At 41.8% G+C, this 15766-nt stretch overlaps 1 protein-coding gene across 1 annotated transcript in view; it reads left to right on the top strand.

Annotated features, from left to right (window-relative positions):
* Window positions 1-15766, top strand: part of LOC134611013 (solute carrier family 2, facilitated glucose transporter member 9-like) — a 55548-nt gene that overhangs the window by 32308 nt on the left and 7474 nt on the right. The window contains exons 7-11 of the mRNA XM_063454498.1: window positions 1434-1621; window positions 5120-5230; window positions 8935-9036; window positions 9118-9193; window positions 10861-10985. Coding sequence (XP_063310568.1) covers window positions 1434-1621; window positions 5120-5230; window positions 8935-9036; window positions 9118-9193; window positions 10861-10985 — 602 coding nt within the window. The remainder of the gene's footprint in view (window positions 1-1433; window positions 1622-5119; window positions 5231-8934; window positions 9037-9117; window positions 9194-10860; window positions 10986-15766) is intronic.

Genomic DNA, 15766 nt, shown 5'->3' on the forward strand with positions numbered 1-15766 from the left:
AATACAAAGTGGTTGGGACCTCGGGGAGGAGTAGAGGAGTGTAAGAGAGGAGAGAGACTAGGGGAGGGGGAGGGGAGAGAGAGGTGGAGGGGAGGATGGGGGAGAGAGAGATAGGAGGAGAGATAGGGGTTACGGAAAGAAGTCAAACGAGACATGAAGAGAAAATACTATATTGATGATGACTTTTTACCAAAGCCCTATACAATGATGTATTAGAAAATCTCTTGGCTGGTAATGTCTGAAATTAAAAAAAAAAAAAAAAAAATGGAGCTGCTTCCCGCTCTCCCAGAACATTGATTTTTGTGACCACAGTTACAAACAGCCTCCAGAGAGCCTGTTCTACACCAGACCAGTGGAGCCAGACTGCAGCTAGAGCCCATCGTCATCCTCATCTGGTTGTAAGTAGGCAATCTAGTATATTATTTGTGGCACTAATCTCTAATTTACCTCACATTAAAGAAACACTATAGTCCCCAGAATCACTCCAGCTTAATGTAGTGGTTCTGGTGTCTATAGCCTGTCCCTGCAGGCCTTTTAATATAAACATGGCGGCACTGCAGCACTAGCGTTAGTTAAAGGCAGATCATATGGGTGGGGCATTGTGATGTCATATGGGGGGGGGGGCGGCAAACTTTACTTTTGCCTAGGGCGGCAAAAATCCTTGCACCGGCCCTGATTGCCCCCCTTCCCTTTCAATTTATTACCCCCCCGTCAATTTATCCCCCACCCTCCCTTAACTATGTTGTAGCGTGGCCGAGCCCTGTATGGTCCGCGGGTACAGGGAGCTTTTGTTTCCTGTACCCGGCCGGACTAACAGGAAGTGCACACTCAGTGTGCACTTCCTGTTAGTCCGGCCGGGTACAGGAGACAGATGCTCCCTGTACCCGCGGACCATACAGGGCTCGGCCACGCTACAGTGAGGGAGTGACAGGAGGGAGCGCTGAGCGCTTCCCTCCTGTCAGCCCCTCTCCTCTGGCTGCGCCCGGGCGGTGCGCCCTCATGGACGCACCAGCCTGGGCAGAGCTGCAGCCGCCTGAGGCTCTCTACAGAGCGCTCGGGCGGCTGCAGCATGAGGGGGGCCGGCGCTCCTGGCGGCGCCCCTTCCCAAGGGGCGCCCTAGGCGGCTGCCTAGTCCGCCTTACAGGTAGCGCTGGCCCTGATCACAGGAAACTTTTGGCATGAAAGTTTAATTCAGAAACCAGGTAAACATATATGACTTTTCACTCAATCAGCAAATAGTATGAAACGATCGGTTAGAATGACATTTGGGTTTTGATTCATATATCCATAATGAAAAAATATATATATTCTTGCCTACTACTTAAAGGGGTTCACCTAGCTTTGTAAGAAGAAGTTGTTGGTAATGGTTTGGTAACAGTTATGTGTTAGCCAGCCACTGACCACACCACCTGCACTCTCTCTCCCTTTTACAGCTATGAAGACCTACTGGGGAAATGGTAACTACCACCCAGAGATTGACAACATCCTCACCGAACAAGAAATCTGCAGAACAACAAAGGCCATAAGTGTTCTGGAGCTTGTACGTGATCGATCCCTGCGTTGGCAGCTCTACATTATAATCTGTGGCACTCTTACACTCCAGCTGTCCGGGATCAATGCAGTTGAGTGATTTCCATAATGTCACAGGGACAAATACTCTTGATTGGTACATTTATCCTGTCCCTCTTGAACCCACAACTCCAGGAACAAATAACTAGTCTCTACCTCTAGTAAGAGTAATATCTATATATATTTTTTTTAACTTTCAAGACCTTCTTTTCAAGATATCTATTTCGATTCAAACTATCTCCATTGACATCAAATCTGATAAGGTGATTGATCAGGGATATAGGCATTCATCCACGTAGGGTCTCTAAAGTTCACAAAGTGAAAGTTAAAAGCTAGAAGACAAAAGAGCAGAAATAACAGTCCACAGCAGAATTTCATGTTTATTCTGATTTATTCATCAGTGGCAAAATAGCAGTTTGCAATACACATTCTGAATACAATAGCATAGATGAAAGTGTATTTATAAAAACTAGCATTGAAATCAATGTAAAATGCTGATTCATCTGTCCTGGCTACTTCCCAGCCCTTGGGACATGGAATGGAATGTATGCGCACACAGGATACGTCCAAACTTCAAACATCAAACATCAAATTCTAAAAATGTTTGCCAAATTTCTTATCACAATCACAAACAAATAGCTCAATTACTAATTCATTATTAACCCATTGTCTTCTACTCTCCGCTTTCCCTTGAGAACCATTGGGTCCTATGTGGATGGTCAACTTTATCCCTCATCAGAGATCATAATGCATATCTTCCCTGTGTCCCTATTTAGGAGGGATGGTCCCTATTTCGAGCCTATATCCACCTGTCCCTCTTTTCTAGGAGTTCCATATTGTTAGTGTGTCTGAGTGTATAACAGAACTCTACAGTATTAGATCTTTAAACAGCCATAAATGTGTTTAGAAATCAGTCTGTGTAAATACATTACATTAAATTTTAATTGCAAAAAAATTGTATTAGTAAGTCACCTAAAATTTCTCTGAACAGCCTCGTCCGGAGCCACCCCTCTAGCCACACCTCTACAATCAGATAGTCCCTCTTTGTCCATCTGAAATGTTGGGTGGTATGATACTGAATATCATTGGCATGTCTCATTAGTAAAATTAGCACCTTTGTTTTACTTGAAAATAACAATTTAGGTCTCACCAATTTCATGCTCTGGGGATAGGTGCAGAAAAAAATGGCATCTTCATGGTTTTTGTCTGCAACCAGATAACAAGTTAACTAAAAGTAACACAGAAACTTCAAGGGACCGAAATGAGAACTCAGTCTTGCATTAGGATACACCTGAGAGTACCTGTCACACACTTTTTGTCACTTTAGTGAAGTAATGTCTAACCTAGTTCGCTAAGAGGGCAGACCTATGTTCTATTATTTGAAGATAGGTAGAAACAAGGTATAAAACATAAGAATGAAAAAGTATATGGAATGTAAAGCAATCAGAAATTCCATATATTGACATCACATCTATTGTTTTACTCTTTTTGGTTCAATGTAGGTATTTTTGACACTAGAGGGCACTGTAACTTCAGTGGTTTAGCAATTACTAGATTTCAAGTTAAAAATCATATTTTAACCAAATAGCAATACTTTAACTGACACAATAAGCATTTAAGGCCATTTAATTTTCCAAGGAATAAGGCCTGGAATCACATACTGTAGTTGAAATTAAACCATCATTATATATACATACAATCATTTTCACAGCTGTATTTATGAAGAGCGCCTATAGGGAGGAATTCAAGCACCCACAATCCCCCTTCCAAACTAATAAAATTTAAAAATAAAAATTACAAAACTACTAATCACAAAATAATTAAATATAAACAATTATTATCTTACCATATTTATTTCATCACACAGAGAGGTAGCATTTTTTATTAACAATTGACAGGTTGGTAGCTCGACACGAAAAAATGGAATGTAAAGCTAAAAATAGGGGGGAGGTTTGTAATACCTTTATCAACATGTAGAGGAACAGAGGGTAACCCTATAAATGTATCAAGAGGACAAAAAAATGGTGTTCCTAGACATCTGGCGTAGACGTTTTAGACTTTATTTGACTATTTAACGATTACTTAGTACTCAGGACAGATCAGTTGTGCATATCTCTCTAAAGTGTTTTATGTATGTTTTTAGTGTCTTATTCAATAAAGAATGTCATATTTAATCCTATTCAATGTTCCTACCACTGCTGAGCATTTTTTTTAAACTGCTCTTTGATTGACAAATGAACAGAGGTAGAAATCATTTGGAAAAGATTCTGAATGTGCATGTAGACTGCAGTAGTCCAAGGGTTTCCAAATTCTGCTCCCCAGCTGCTGTTTGATAGACGTGTGCAATTCATTTTGGTCCGAATGTGAATTCGGACGAATTTCGGGCAAATCAAACATTCGGATGGTTCCGAATTGTCGAAGTCCCGAATTTCGGAAGTGCCGAAGTCCCGAATTTCGGAAGTGCCGAACCGAATGGCCAAAGTGCCGAATTTCGGAAGTGCCGCAGTGCTACGGATTTCTCAAAAGTGGCAAAACAAGAGAGGGAGGGAAAATTATGTGAATGATGACAGGGTTAGGGTAAGTTTAGGGTTAGGGTAGGGTTAGGATTAGGGTAGGGATGGCTTAGGGTTAAGGTTAGGGTAGGGTTGGCTTAGGGTTAAGGTTGGCTTAGGGTTAGGGTAGGGTAGGGTTAAGGTGGGGTTCAGGTAGGGTTAGGGTTAGAGAGCCCTACAGATTTTCCAAATTGCTGAAGTCCCGAATTGCCGAAGTCCCAAACCAAGCCCAAGTCCCGAATTGACGAATTTTCTTTCTTACCCAAATTTCCAAACTGAACCGAACCGAATGTTTGGATCATGCACATGCCTACTGTTTGAGTACAGTCTACAAAATCCTTTGCCAGCCACTGGCAAAGATTTAATGGTCAATGATATATAAATTATTTAAAGGAACATTGTAGGCACCTAGACCACTTCAGCTAATTGAAGTGGTGTGAGTGCTGTGTCCTTATAAGCACTTAGTGCTCTAAGTCGGCCCTCAGTGTCTACCAGACAGCCACTGGGGGTGCTTCCGGAATCGAAACAGACCTTTGGTCCGTTATCTGATGCTGGACGTCCTCACGTTTTGCATGAGGACCTCCAGCATCAGATGTTCCCCATACAAAAGCATTGAATAATGCTTTACTATGGGGAAATCCTAATTCGAGTGCGGCCATTGCCGTGCATGCACATTAGGTATCCCCCGCCGGCTGTCATCGGCGAAGGAGGAGCGTGGGCGGAGCCTGACCCAGATTCAGGTAAGTGGCTGAAAGGGTTTTAACCACCTTCAGCCACCTGGGAGGGTGGCGTGAGGGAGGCGGCTCCTTGGAAACCTATAGTGCCAGGAAAACTGCTTTGTTTCCTGGCACTATAGGATCCCTTTAATGAAATTTCCCTTCATGTAAGAGATACTCAAGAAGATTGCTTAGTTTTTGTACACTGGAACTCAATGCTTTCCCTTGATTCAGTTGTTTTAGCAAATAAATGATTACCCTCCTTGTAACTATGTATTTCAGATCTATTATTATGCACGCAGTGTGTTTGTGGCAGCAGGGCTGCCTGTGGAGCAAATCCCATACATGTCTCTGGGAATGGGGAGCTGTGAGGTCTTGGCTTCAATGCTATGTGTAAGTGACTCCATTAGGCCACAATTCACAAAATGCTATGTATTAAATATAAAAAGGGGTCCTGTTGTTGGAAAATGCCCTACTGTGTTACTATAAATGGATTTGTATGAAAAAAAAATATATACATATCTGAGACAAATGTAAGCATGCATGGAATGCCTTAGAATGACCTGTTTACTCATTTAAAGGGTTACTCCAAACACCATGACCACTTCAGTGATTCATAATGGAGTCTGTATGTGCATTTCACACTGAAAACACTGCCATTTTAGCTGCTGTGATGTAACTCCACCTACAGCAGTGTTATTGGGATGTCATTAGCCAACCTGAAAATAGTGTTACGGGCTGACTAATGCCAATTATTTGCATTTTTTTAATTTTTTTCAGCCATTTATTGGCTGAGAGTAGTCATCTGACGCTCTCAGAATATGATTGGTGACTGGATCTAAATCCAGCTTTTGCAGCTCTGCAGAAGTCGAAGAGCATCAGCACAGGAACTAGAAGATAATGGTTTGCCCCATTACCGGGGAACGAGGCTAGGTTACTCCTGGCATCATAACCACTACAGCAGGCTATGGCTTGGAGTAACCCTTTAATGTTAATATATAGTATGCTGAATGATATTACCTGGAGATGAGTTCATTATATATACCAGTACCTATTATAACATAATGTAGGAATAAAGAGTATTTATGGAGAAATTAGGTGTCAGTGTATAATCTGATGAAAATACTAAACCAATAAACTATCTAGAACAATGAGACCAGTATTGCTAGTAGCACTTGTTTTGTTGTACAGCACATATAACCTTATAATACAGTAACATTAATTTAAATGGAAATTCCAATCCACTAAAGCACTTCAGCTTGCTTCAATGGGAGTCTGTCTTGACTGACAATTTCCTTGGGGCCCAAGCTGTGCAGCCAGGGCCGCCATCAGGAATTTTGATGCCCCTAATACAGCTCAAGATCTGGGTCCGCCTCTAAATCCTCCCACAGGGCCCGCTTGCAAGTCCACCCACAAGGATGCAGTGTGTGTGTGTAGAGTGGGTACAGGGTGTGTATTGGATGCACTGTGTGTTTGTGTAGTGGATGCAGTGCGTGTGTGTGTGTTTAGTATATATAGTGTGTATATAAAAATATATATAATGCCAATATACCAGAGTATTGCAGTATGCAATGATACCTTTTTTTACATGACTAACATAATATTTCAAAGACAAGCTTTCAAGAGTTTTCCTTTCTTCTTCAGGTCTAATCCAATCTACACTGATATATATATATATATCTGTGGTCGGGGCCATTTCAGTATAGTATGAAAGAGCTAGAGAGTATACATATCACAATAATCAAAAAGTCGGTTGAGGTGTGCCGAAACCGACGTGTGTGGTAGGCCTGTAAATAAGTGGGCCTACCTTAAAGAGTATTGAGTAGAGTATTGAATAGAGGGAGAGGAGGGTGGGCCAGAAGTATGTCTGGACCAGTAGGTAAGTTTAGGTAGGAGGGGGAGTTCCATTTTAAAGGGTCATAACCCCACACACACAAAACACTGTCTTCAGTGAATACTATTAAATCAACCTACGTTTCTACCCTTACCATTGTGTCACTTTACCCCACTCCCTCTAGAATGTAAGCTCATTGAACAGGGCCCTCAACCCCTCTGTTCTTGTACATCCAACTTGTCTGGTTACAATTACTTGTTTGTTAGTTCACCCAGTGTACAGCGCTGCGGAATTTGTTGGTGCTTTATAAATAATAATAATTATAAACGTAAACTGAAAAAGTGGGTAGCTTAATAGTATAAATATAGGATCAAGGACAGAATAAGGGGGTAACCCTGTAAGGTAGAATGTATAGAAAAAAAGAAATTTATCCTAAGGAATTAGGTAAGATTGGTTTAAAACTTAACTTTTATTATAGATACAATATTAAAAAGACAAAATTAGACTAAATAAACCAAATAAGAGATGACAAACTACACAAGGATAAAGTTTAAATATGCAATGTATAATTAACTTGATTAATATAATCCAAAGAGGGATTAAAGGGACACTATAGTCACCAGAACAACTACAGCTTATTGAATTTGTTCTGGTGAGTAGAATCATACCCTTTAGGCTTTTTGCTGTAAACACTGTCTTTTCAGAGAAAATGCAGTGTTTACATTACAAAATGGAAGAAGGTAGCGCCACTAAAAACAAATAAGATAAATAAAAAATTAACAACAGGAAAAATAAAGAACTAACAGGAAAAACAAACAGGGGAAAAATAAATTAAAAAGTCCAGGATAGATAATCTATATGGTGAATGAGTCCAACACCAAGGTGTTTCTTTGTGAAAGGGGGTACAGTCTTTGGCAGTAGGTGTATTCTTCAGAGTGATATCAATACGTCTTTGTAGTTCATATGAAATAAAAAAATAACAACTGGTGGGGATTATACCACTCAAGCTGTATTCATTGAGCAGTTAGTCTGTTCAATCAAATGTGAGTAACCACTTGGTATTTTATTTTCTCACCTCTGGCATTTTATACTTTGAGCACTATTGCTGTTCCCTTTTTATTCCACATATGGTTCCCTAATCAAGCAAGAATACAAAGACCTCACGTATCCCATAAATGGGGATTATACCACTGTACGCTATCAACACTAGAGCTAAGTACATAGGTCTATAAAACGTGAGTAGGACCATATATCGTTTATATGGCATTTTACCCCTTTTGGGACGTTCTACACCATCAGTTGTTATTTTTTTATTTCATATGAACTACAAAGACGTATTGATATCACTCTGAAGAATACACCTACTGCCAAAGACTGTACCCCCTTTCACAAAGAAACACCTTGGTGTTGGACTCATTCACCATATAGATGATCTATCCTGGACTTTTTAATTTATTTTTACCCTGTTTATTTTTCCTGTTGTTAATTTTTTTATTTATCTTATTTGTTTTTAGTGGCGCTACCTTCTTTCATATTTGTTTGCATTATTTCTGTTGTAGGGCTTGTGAGGGAGCCCTATTTTTAGGTGTGCTGCCACGTTTTATCCTTACTGTTGTGTATTTGGGTAGATAGAGAGCGCTGATCCCCTTTATCTGTTTTAAATGTTTACATTACAGCCTAGTGATAACTTCACTGGCCACTCCTCAGATGGCTGTTAGAGATCCTTCCTGGATCATGGCTGCTTAAAATGCATCCAAACATTCAGTATCTCCTCCCTCTGCATGCAGACACTGAACTTTCCTCATAGAGATTCATTGATTCAATTCATCTCTATGAGGAGATGCTGATTGGCCAGGGCGTGTTTGTATCATGCTGGCTCTGCCCCTGATCTGCCTCTTTGTCAGCCTCAGCCAATCCTATGGGGAAGCATTGTGATTGTCTCAGAACAACACTTCTGAATTTCTAGGGCAGCCCTGAAAGAAGAGTGTGTGGATATAATTAATGGTTATAACCAAGAATAATTTTAATGTCAATGTGGCAACACATGAAAAACCACAGTGACATATAAATGAAGCTGAAGCCTCTGATGCTCAAACCAAATCACACAGGTTTAATAAACCTTTCCCTTCACTGCCTACAGACATAATGTCATCAGATAGTGTTTACGATATAAGAAAAATGTTCTTAAAAGTTGATATTAATGAGTTATAGTGCTCCTGGTAACAATGTTTTTACCTTACATTAAAACGTTTTCACCTTTCAGACATTACTTATTGAGCGCTGTGGAAGGAAGGTTCTCCTTTTAGGTGGTTATGGTCTTATGGCTGTTATACTGTCACTTCTTACGGTCACATTGTCTCTCCAGGTAAGAATATTACAGATCAGCCAACCTGCCCACATTCTAAAGTATAATCTAATGCTGATTTTTTTTATATACCTTTCACAGGACTGGTATTACTGGGTCTCATACTGCAGTGCTGTGCTTATCTTCCTATACACCTTTTTCTTTGGCATTGGACCAGGTATTTGTGATCCTTAATAAATATCTCATTGTCATATTAACAAAGGCAAAAATATATTTTATAGACCCAAAATACTGCCACTCTTGTAATAACTCTCTATGTGCAGATAAAGTGTATTTTATGTCTTAAGTGACATGCCTTCATAATCCACTTATGGTTTTCAAGATAATACACTTTTCACTTGGGGGGGGGGGGGGGAGTATTACTTTGCTTTTATTTTCTGGTGTTGTTTAAAGGGACACTCCAAAAATCAAACAACTTATAGGAACACTATAGTGTTGGGAATACAAACATGTCCTGGAGTGACCTCCCTCTCTGTGGAGTAAAAACCCTTTCCTTTACTTCATTGCAGCACCGGTCTTGCCACAGCAGACCTCGCCTCCATGACTGAGATCAATCTTGATTATCTCAGCCAATCCAATGCTAGGAAAGCCAAGGGTAGCTATTGCGCATGCACAGCAAAACGTTGCACTGCGTCAATTAGTGTTTCCTAATAGAGATACACTGAACCAATATATCTCTTGCTCTGCATGGAGATGCTGAACGTACGTGCTTCACACTGTGCAGCACTAGACTAGGAAGCACCTCTAGTGATTGTCTGGGTGATTGCCACTGGAAAAGTTACCAGCTAGCAATGTAAACAATGCCTTTTTTTCTGAGAAAGCAGTGTTTTCATCACTGAGCCTTCAGGGACTATATAAACCAGAACCACTACATTAAACTGTAGTGGTTCTGATAAATACAGTGTGCATTTAATTGTGTTTTTTTTTTTGTTTTTTTTTAATCATGCCTGTATTGTCTCACTGTTGTCCCACTGTCTATGCAGCCCTAGCCACACCTACCCTGGCTGTGAGTCTAAATGTTTTAGCTTCCCTTATTGCAAAGTGTAATTAATTTAGAATTTCCTATCTCCTGCTCTGAACTTGCCTGCTAGAGCCTGCAAAAGCCTCCTGTGTTTAATTAAAGTGCAAACAACAGAGTTCAACTGAAGAGACACAAAATTGTAAAGTTAACACACTGTGATGTAAAAGCTGATTGAAAATGGAACCATTTTGTCATGGAGGCTATGTGAGTCACAGCCTGGGTAGGTGTGGCTAGGGCTGCTTTAATTCCTAAATGGCAGAGAATTCAGTAGTGAGACTGCAGAGTCCTGATCTATACACTCAAACCATTTTTTTTAAGTTAAAGTGCATTTATTCTGTTCCTTACATCTTGCTCTTCAATTCTGAAGTTACTAACAAATATTATTTTCCATTATTCACTGCATATATTAATAATTAATTTATAGGCACAATCATGTAACTCTTTAGTTGGATGCGTCTAGTAAGGGTTTGGAAAAGTGTCTACTATGTCTACTTTAAAGGTGTACAATGAAAATGTATTGTGTCCCTGTTTTAGAAGGCTAACCCAGTATTAATAAATGTGACCATATACTAGGGGTAGACAACCTTTAGCACACCAGATGTGTGAAGTACATCTCCCACGAGGCTTTGTCATCATTATAGCTTTAAGAACATTTTGGGAGATGTAGTGCAGAACATTTGGAATGCCGAGGGTTGCCTACCCCTGACATAGAACATCCTATCCTATATTTAACTGTCAGTACATTTTCACTGCACGTTCTAGAGTGCCGTGTGTTACATTGTATGCCTTGTATCTTCCTAAAGGAGCTGTAACTATTGCTGTTTTTATTGAGATGTTCAGTCACAGCGCACGCCCTGCTGTGTTTGTTATCGTTAGCTGTCTCAATTGGACCGGCCTCTATATCATTGGGGTGATATTTCCTTATGTTGTTGTGAGTATGGAATTTTAATTCTTTTATTTAAAATATAAAATGTTTGACGCTTACATTAAAGTAGTATAACCATTAACAAGAATACTAAGTCAGCAGTAGACGAATTTGCTGTACTACCTTAAAAAGTTTGATAAGTATTTCAAAAGTGAGTTAATTGATGGTATATGTGTCATTTCCCATTTAATATAAATTAATGAGATGGGAGAGGAAAAGAATTATGAAAACAAAAGAAGGAAAAAGTGATCAGGCTTCTAAAATGCATGGTAAAAAGTGACTGTAAACATGTTATAAAAACCTATTGTCGTTGCATGGGCAAGTGCCCACCCACCAACAATGTTGCCCGTTTTTTGTAGTTCATATTACTTTTTTTTTGTTTGTTTGTTTATTTTTTGTTTTTGTTTGTTTTTTACATATAGGATCACCAAAGACACCCAGACTATTTCAACTCAATGAAGTGGTGTGGGTCTAGTTACCCTGTAGTTTTAGCCCTTCAATCATTATTATTCTTGGCATTTATATAGCACCAAAATATTATGCAGCACTTTACAAAATATTATTAAGGGGAGTTTAACAACAAATGAGACAAACTATCACATTTTTTCAGGAGCCTGCTCAAACGAGCTTACAGTCAAGCAGAGGCGGAGCAGAAAAACACGATCGGAATCTAAAACATTGCCTTTTAGCACATATGTAAATGTTATGATTGAAGGGTTAAACATGCCTCTAGTGGCTGTCTTCCTGACAGTGACTACAGGCTCCTGCAACGACCGAGTTTGGCTTGGTCATGTGACATTCGGTGTCCATGAGAACGTCCATCATCAAGTGCAGTCCATAGGGAAGCATTGGATCTAATGCTTCCCTACAAGAAGCCATTGTGTGGTGGAATCTCGGTAAAAATAAATTTAGTAGGCCGAGATTACCACGTGGCATGTGTACGTGCATATGCTGACGTATCGATCAGTTGGTTGCACGAGGCAAGATACGATCAGTAGTGTACGGAGCATGTGCAAGAATACAGGATGTAGTATTCCCCCTCCTCCATTGTGCTGGACAAGCCATGCGGTCAAACAGGAAGTTAATTCTTATTTGTGTTGATTGGTTAAGAGAATGTGCGGGTGGAGCTTAATATGGGAGGAGTTATATGCCTATATAAGGAGCCTGCACTATTGTCCGGGGCTCAGAACTTGCTGTATTTTGGTGACATTAGTCCCTCTGAGTCCCGATCGGTGATCCAATAAAGAATCTCTTCCTTCCTGAAGAAACCTGTGTCCATCTCTCTGTGCTTGGCTTCCGTCAGTTTCTCCGGTATCATTTGGTGCATTGGCCGGGAAGCTCATCGTTCTACGGTAGCTGAGAGGCAGAGGCGTGAGACGGTCTATCTTTGCCCACGTTCTCTACGGCTGCACCCCTGAACTTCTGCGTGGACCTCCCTTCGTCTCGGCGCCACTGGGCCGTTGTCCAGGAGATCATCGGCCTCTGCGTGAGAAGTGCTGGGGTGTCCCCGTCGATGAGTGTGAACTCAGGTTCAGGAACGAGGAGGTAAGACAACTGCTGTTTTAGACGGCAGGACCCGCTAGGGGTATACCGATTGTGCGGTAGGCCCAAAGGGGTTTTTGAATCTGTATCTGCCCCCTCTGTCGGAGGGAAGGAGCGAAGGCGCACCGCTCGATCGAACGCTCTTTAGTCAGACCGTTTGATTTGGTTAGTCAGGCGGGGTTCTGGTGTAAGATAGCCCTAGCCGGACACCGGTGTCTTGTCTAGACTAGCGTTCTAGGGTGTATATTTTGTTCGCTAGGTCGGAGGGACCGGGAGACTAAGCGGCGTCTGTGTAAATCCGGTTCGCTAGTTCTCATCCTATCTGGGCTAAGTGGGAAGGCGTGTAAATTTGGAACCCACTAGACTTTTGATAGTACGACTAAGAGGCGTCTGTGTAAATTCGGTCCTCTAGCTCGTTGTATAGTGCGACTAAGAGGCGTCTGTGTAAATTCGGTTCTCTAGCTCGCTATATATGTGGTGATTGGGCAGTGTGGCTAACCAAAACGTATGTAGATTGTTTTTAGGTAGTCCATTCAAGGTACTGGCCAATAGTTTAGTTGGGAATTGTAAATGTGTTAAAGATTGTTAGTAAAGTGTATATCTTGTTAGATAGCGCGAGCTCAGCCGTCTAGCGAGAGTGTTAATAGTGTGTTGCTGTATTATAGTGCACGGTACCATAACCCTGTATATTTACTGACATTGTATAATAAGTACTAATCATTGTCGTCCATTGCATGTATTAACACCATAACCACTAATAATTGTATTGTGACCTTAACTTGTGCTTTGACCTATGCTAACCGTAACCAATACTGTAACCGCTATTTGTAAAAGACGATGTTACTGGGGTGTGTTATAGACGGGTAATTCGTATATAGAGAATTATAGCGTGGGTGACTGTATAGTTACGCCAAAGGGCATAATATTGATTATATAGTGACTGGTGTAACAGCTGTGTGTGTACGGGAATTCCCTGAGTGTTTATTGTTATTGTGTACGTTTCACTTGGTAACCGTACCACGTGGTGCTGTTGCCAGAGGAAACGGGTGTGACTGTTGAATAGTACGCGTGTATAGTAATCGTTGTCGACGACGTTCCATTGTTAAATATGGGTGCGTCGCAGTCAACGATTCCGGATCCCTTAGGATGTATGGTTAAGAATTTTAAAAAGGGATTCAAAGTTTGTGATTTTGGGGTAAAGATGTCTCCTGTACGTTTGGTCACTTTGTGTACTAGGGAGTGGCCTACTTTGGTTGCGGCATGGCCGCCACGTGGCAGTTTGGATCCAACTCTGGTACAGCGCTTACACGTGGCTGTATCGGGTAGGCCTGAACTTTACGGCCAGTTTCCTTATATTGATTGTTGGAGACAGGCCGTAAATGACTCGCCAAAATGGCTCCGGACATGCCACGAGGAGCAATGTCGCCTCATGGTAGCTAGGACTTGTTCGTCCACTAGGGCTGGTGTTAGGCCCATTTTGGACACGCCCCCTGAGTCCGAGATCCCTTTGCCGCCCCCTTACTTTCCGTTAAGAGGAAGTGACGCAAATACAGGAAGTTCTGCAACCCTTCCCTCACTACCCCCATCCACTTCCGCTTCCTCCTCCAGCACAGGATCCACCCCCCCTCGTACTAAATCTCCCTTTTCGGAACCAGAACCCACCCCCATTAGAAACGAATATCCTGATTTGGCGCCACTTCAGACTTCCGGTCAAGCTTCATCTAGCTCGGCTCGAAGTGTTTTATTTACGACCTTTTCCCAAAACCAACCTCCCACATCCCCATACCCTATCTCTCCCCGACCGGAACCCATGACTGACGCCTCCCTACGTAGCCCTATCCAAACCCGACAGTTGACTGGTGCCCAACAATTAAAGCATTATCAGATGCCTCTTCGCCTAAATCCCGGGTCAGCCTATATTAATGCCGCAGGTCAAATGGCACAAGCTGACCCTGTCTTCGTATATGTCCCATTTACCACTACCGACCTTTTAAACTGGAAGACCCACAATTCCTCGTATACTGAGAAACCACAAGCCATGACTGATCTGTTCACCTCAATAGTACAGACGCATAATCCGACATGGGCTGATTGCCAGCAGTTACTAATGACTTTATTTAACAATGAGGAAAGGACAAGAATAAATCAAGCAGCCATTAAAGCATTAGAAGATAGAGCCCGTGCTTTGAACCAAGCAAATCCAGCAGCATGGGCCGCAACACATTATCCCAACACTGATCCTGATTGGAACGTAAATGGTGCTGATATGGTTCAACTCAGAGCCTATAGAGACGCTATAATTGCTGGCATGAAAGCCGGAGGAAAGAAGGCTATTAATATGTCAAAGACAGTTGAGGTGATTCAGAAAAGCGATGAAGCGCCCAGTGTCTTTTATGACCGATTATTGGAGGCGTACCGCTTGTACACCCCCTTTAATCCGGAAGACGCAGACAATTCCCGAATGGTGAACTCCGCCTTTGTCAGCCAAGCTTACGGAGATATTAAGCGCAAGCTACAAAAGCTAGAAGGGTTTGCAGGTATGTCAATCACCCAACTAATGGAGGTAGCAAATAAGGTGTATATGAATAGGGAAACAGAAAGCAAGAAAGAGGAGGAGCGCAAGATGCGTAAAAAGGCTGATATGCTAGCGGTAGCGATCGCAGGCGTAGATAGACGGGGCCCAGATAGAGGCGATAGTAGATGGAATGAGGAACCTCTAAGTAAAAATCAGTGCGCTTACTGTAGGGAAGAAGGGCATTGGAGAAATGAGTGTCCGCGAAGAGAGCAGTACGAGAGGGTCCTACCCAGGGCAGGCTACGGAAACTTTAGAGGCAGAGCGAGAGGTAGAGGAGGCCCCGGAGGGAGTAATGGTTATAGAGGGAATAATGGTAACAGAGGAAGTGTTAGGGAAGACAGGTATATTCCAGCAGCGCAAAGGTCCCGCGATAGAGAAGGTAGGGACTTCGTAGGATTGGCTGACACGGTCATGGAGGACTATTGATACCGACCGGGCTCCATCCCCCTTGGTCGAGCGGAGCCTATGGTCGATGTATCAATAGGGGGGAAAAGGAGTGCGTTCATGATCGACACTGGTGCTGAACATTCAGTGGTGACTAATCTGGTTGTTCCTCCATCCGGAAGGACTATTACTGTGATAGGAGCAACTGGAAGAAGTGCTGAAAAACCGGTTCTTAAAAGTCGACTCTGTACATTGGGAGGCCACGTAGTAAAACACCAATTCC

Source organism: Pelobates fuscus, chromosome 5 (assembly GCF_036172605.1).
Source record: "Pelobates fuscus isolate aPelFus1 chromosome 5, aPelFus1.pri, whole genome shotgun sequence".
Taxonomy (NCBI): Eukaryota; Metazoa; Chordata; class Amphibia; order Anura; family Pelobatidae; genus Pelobates; species Pelobates fuscus.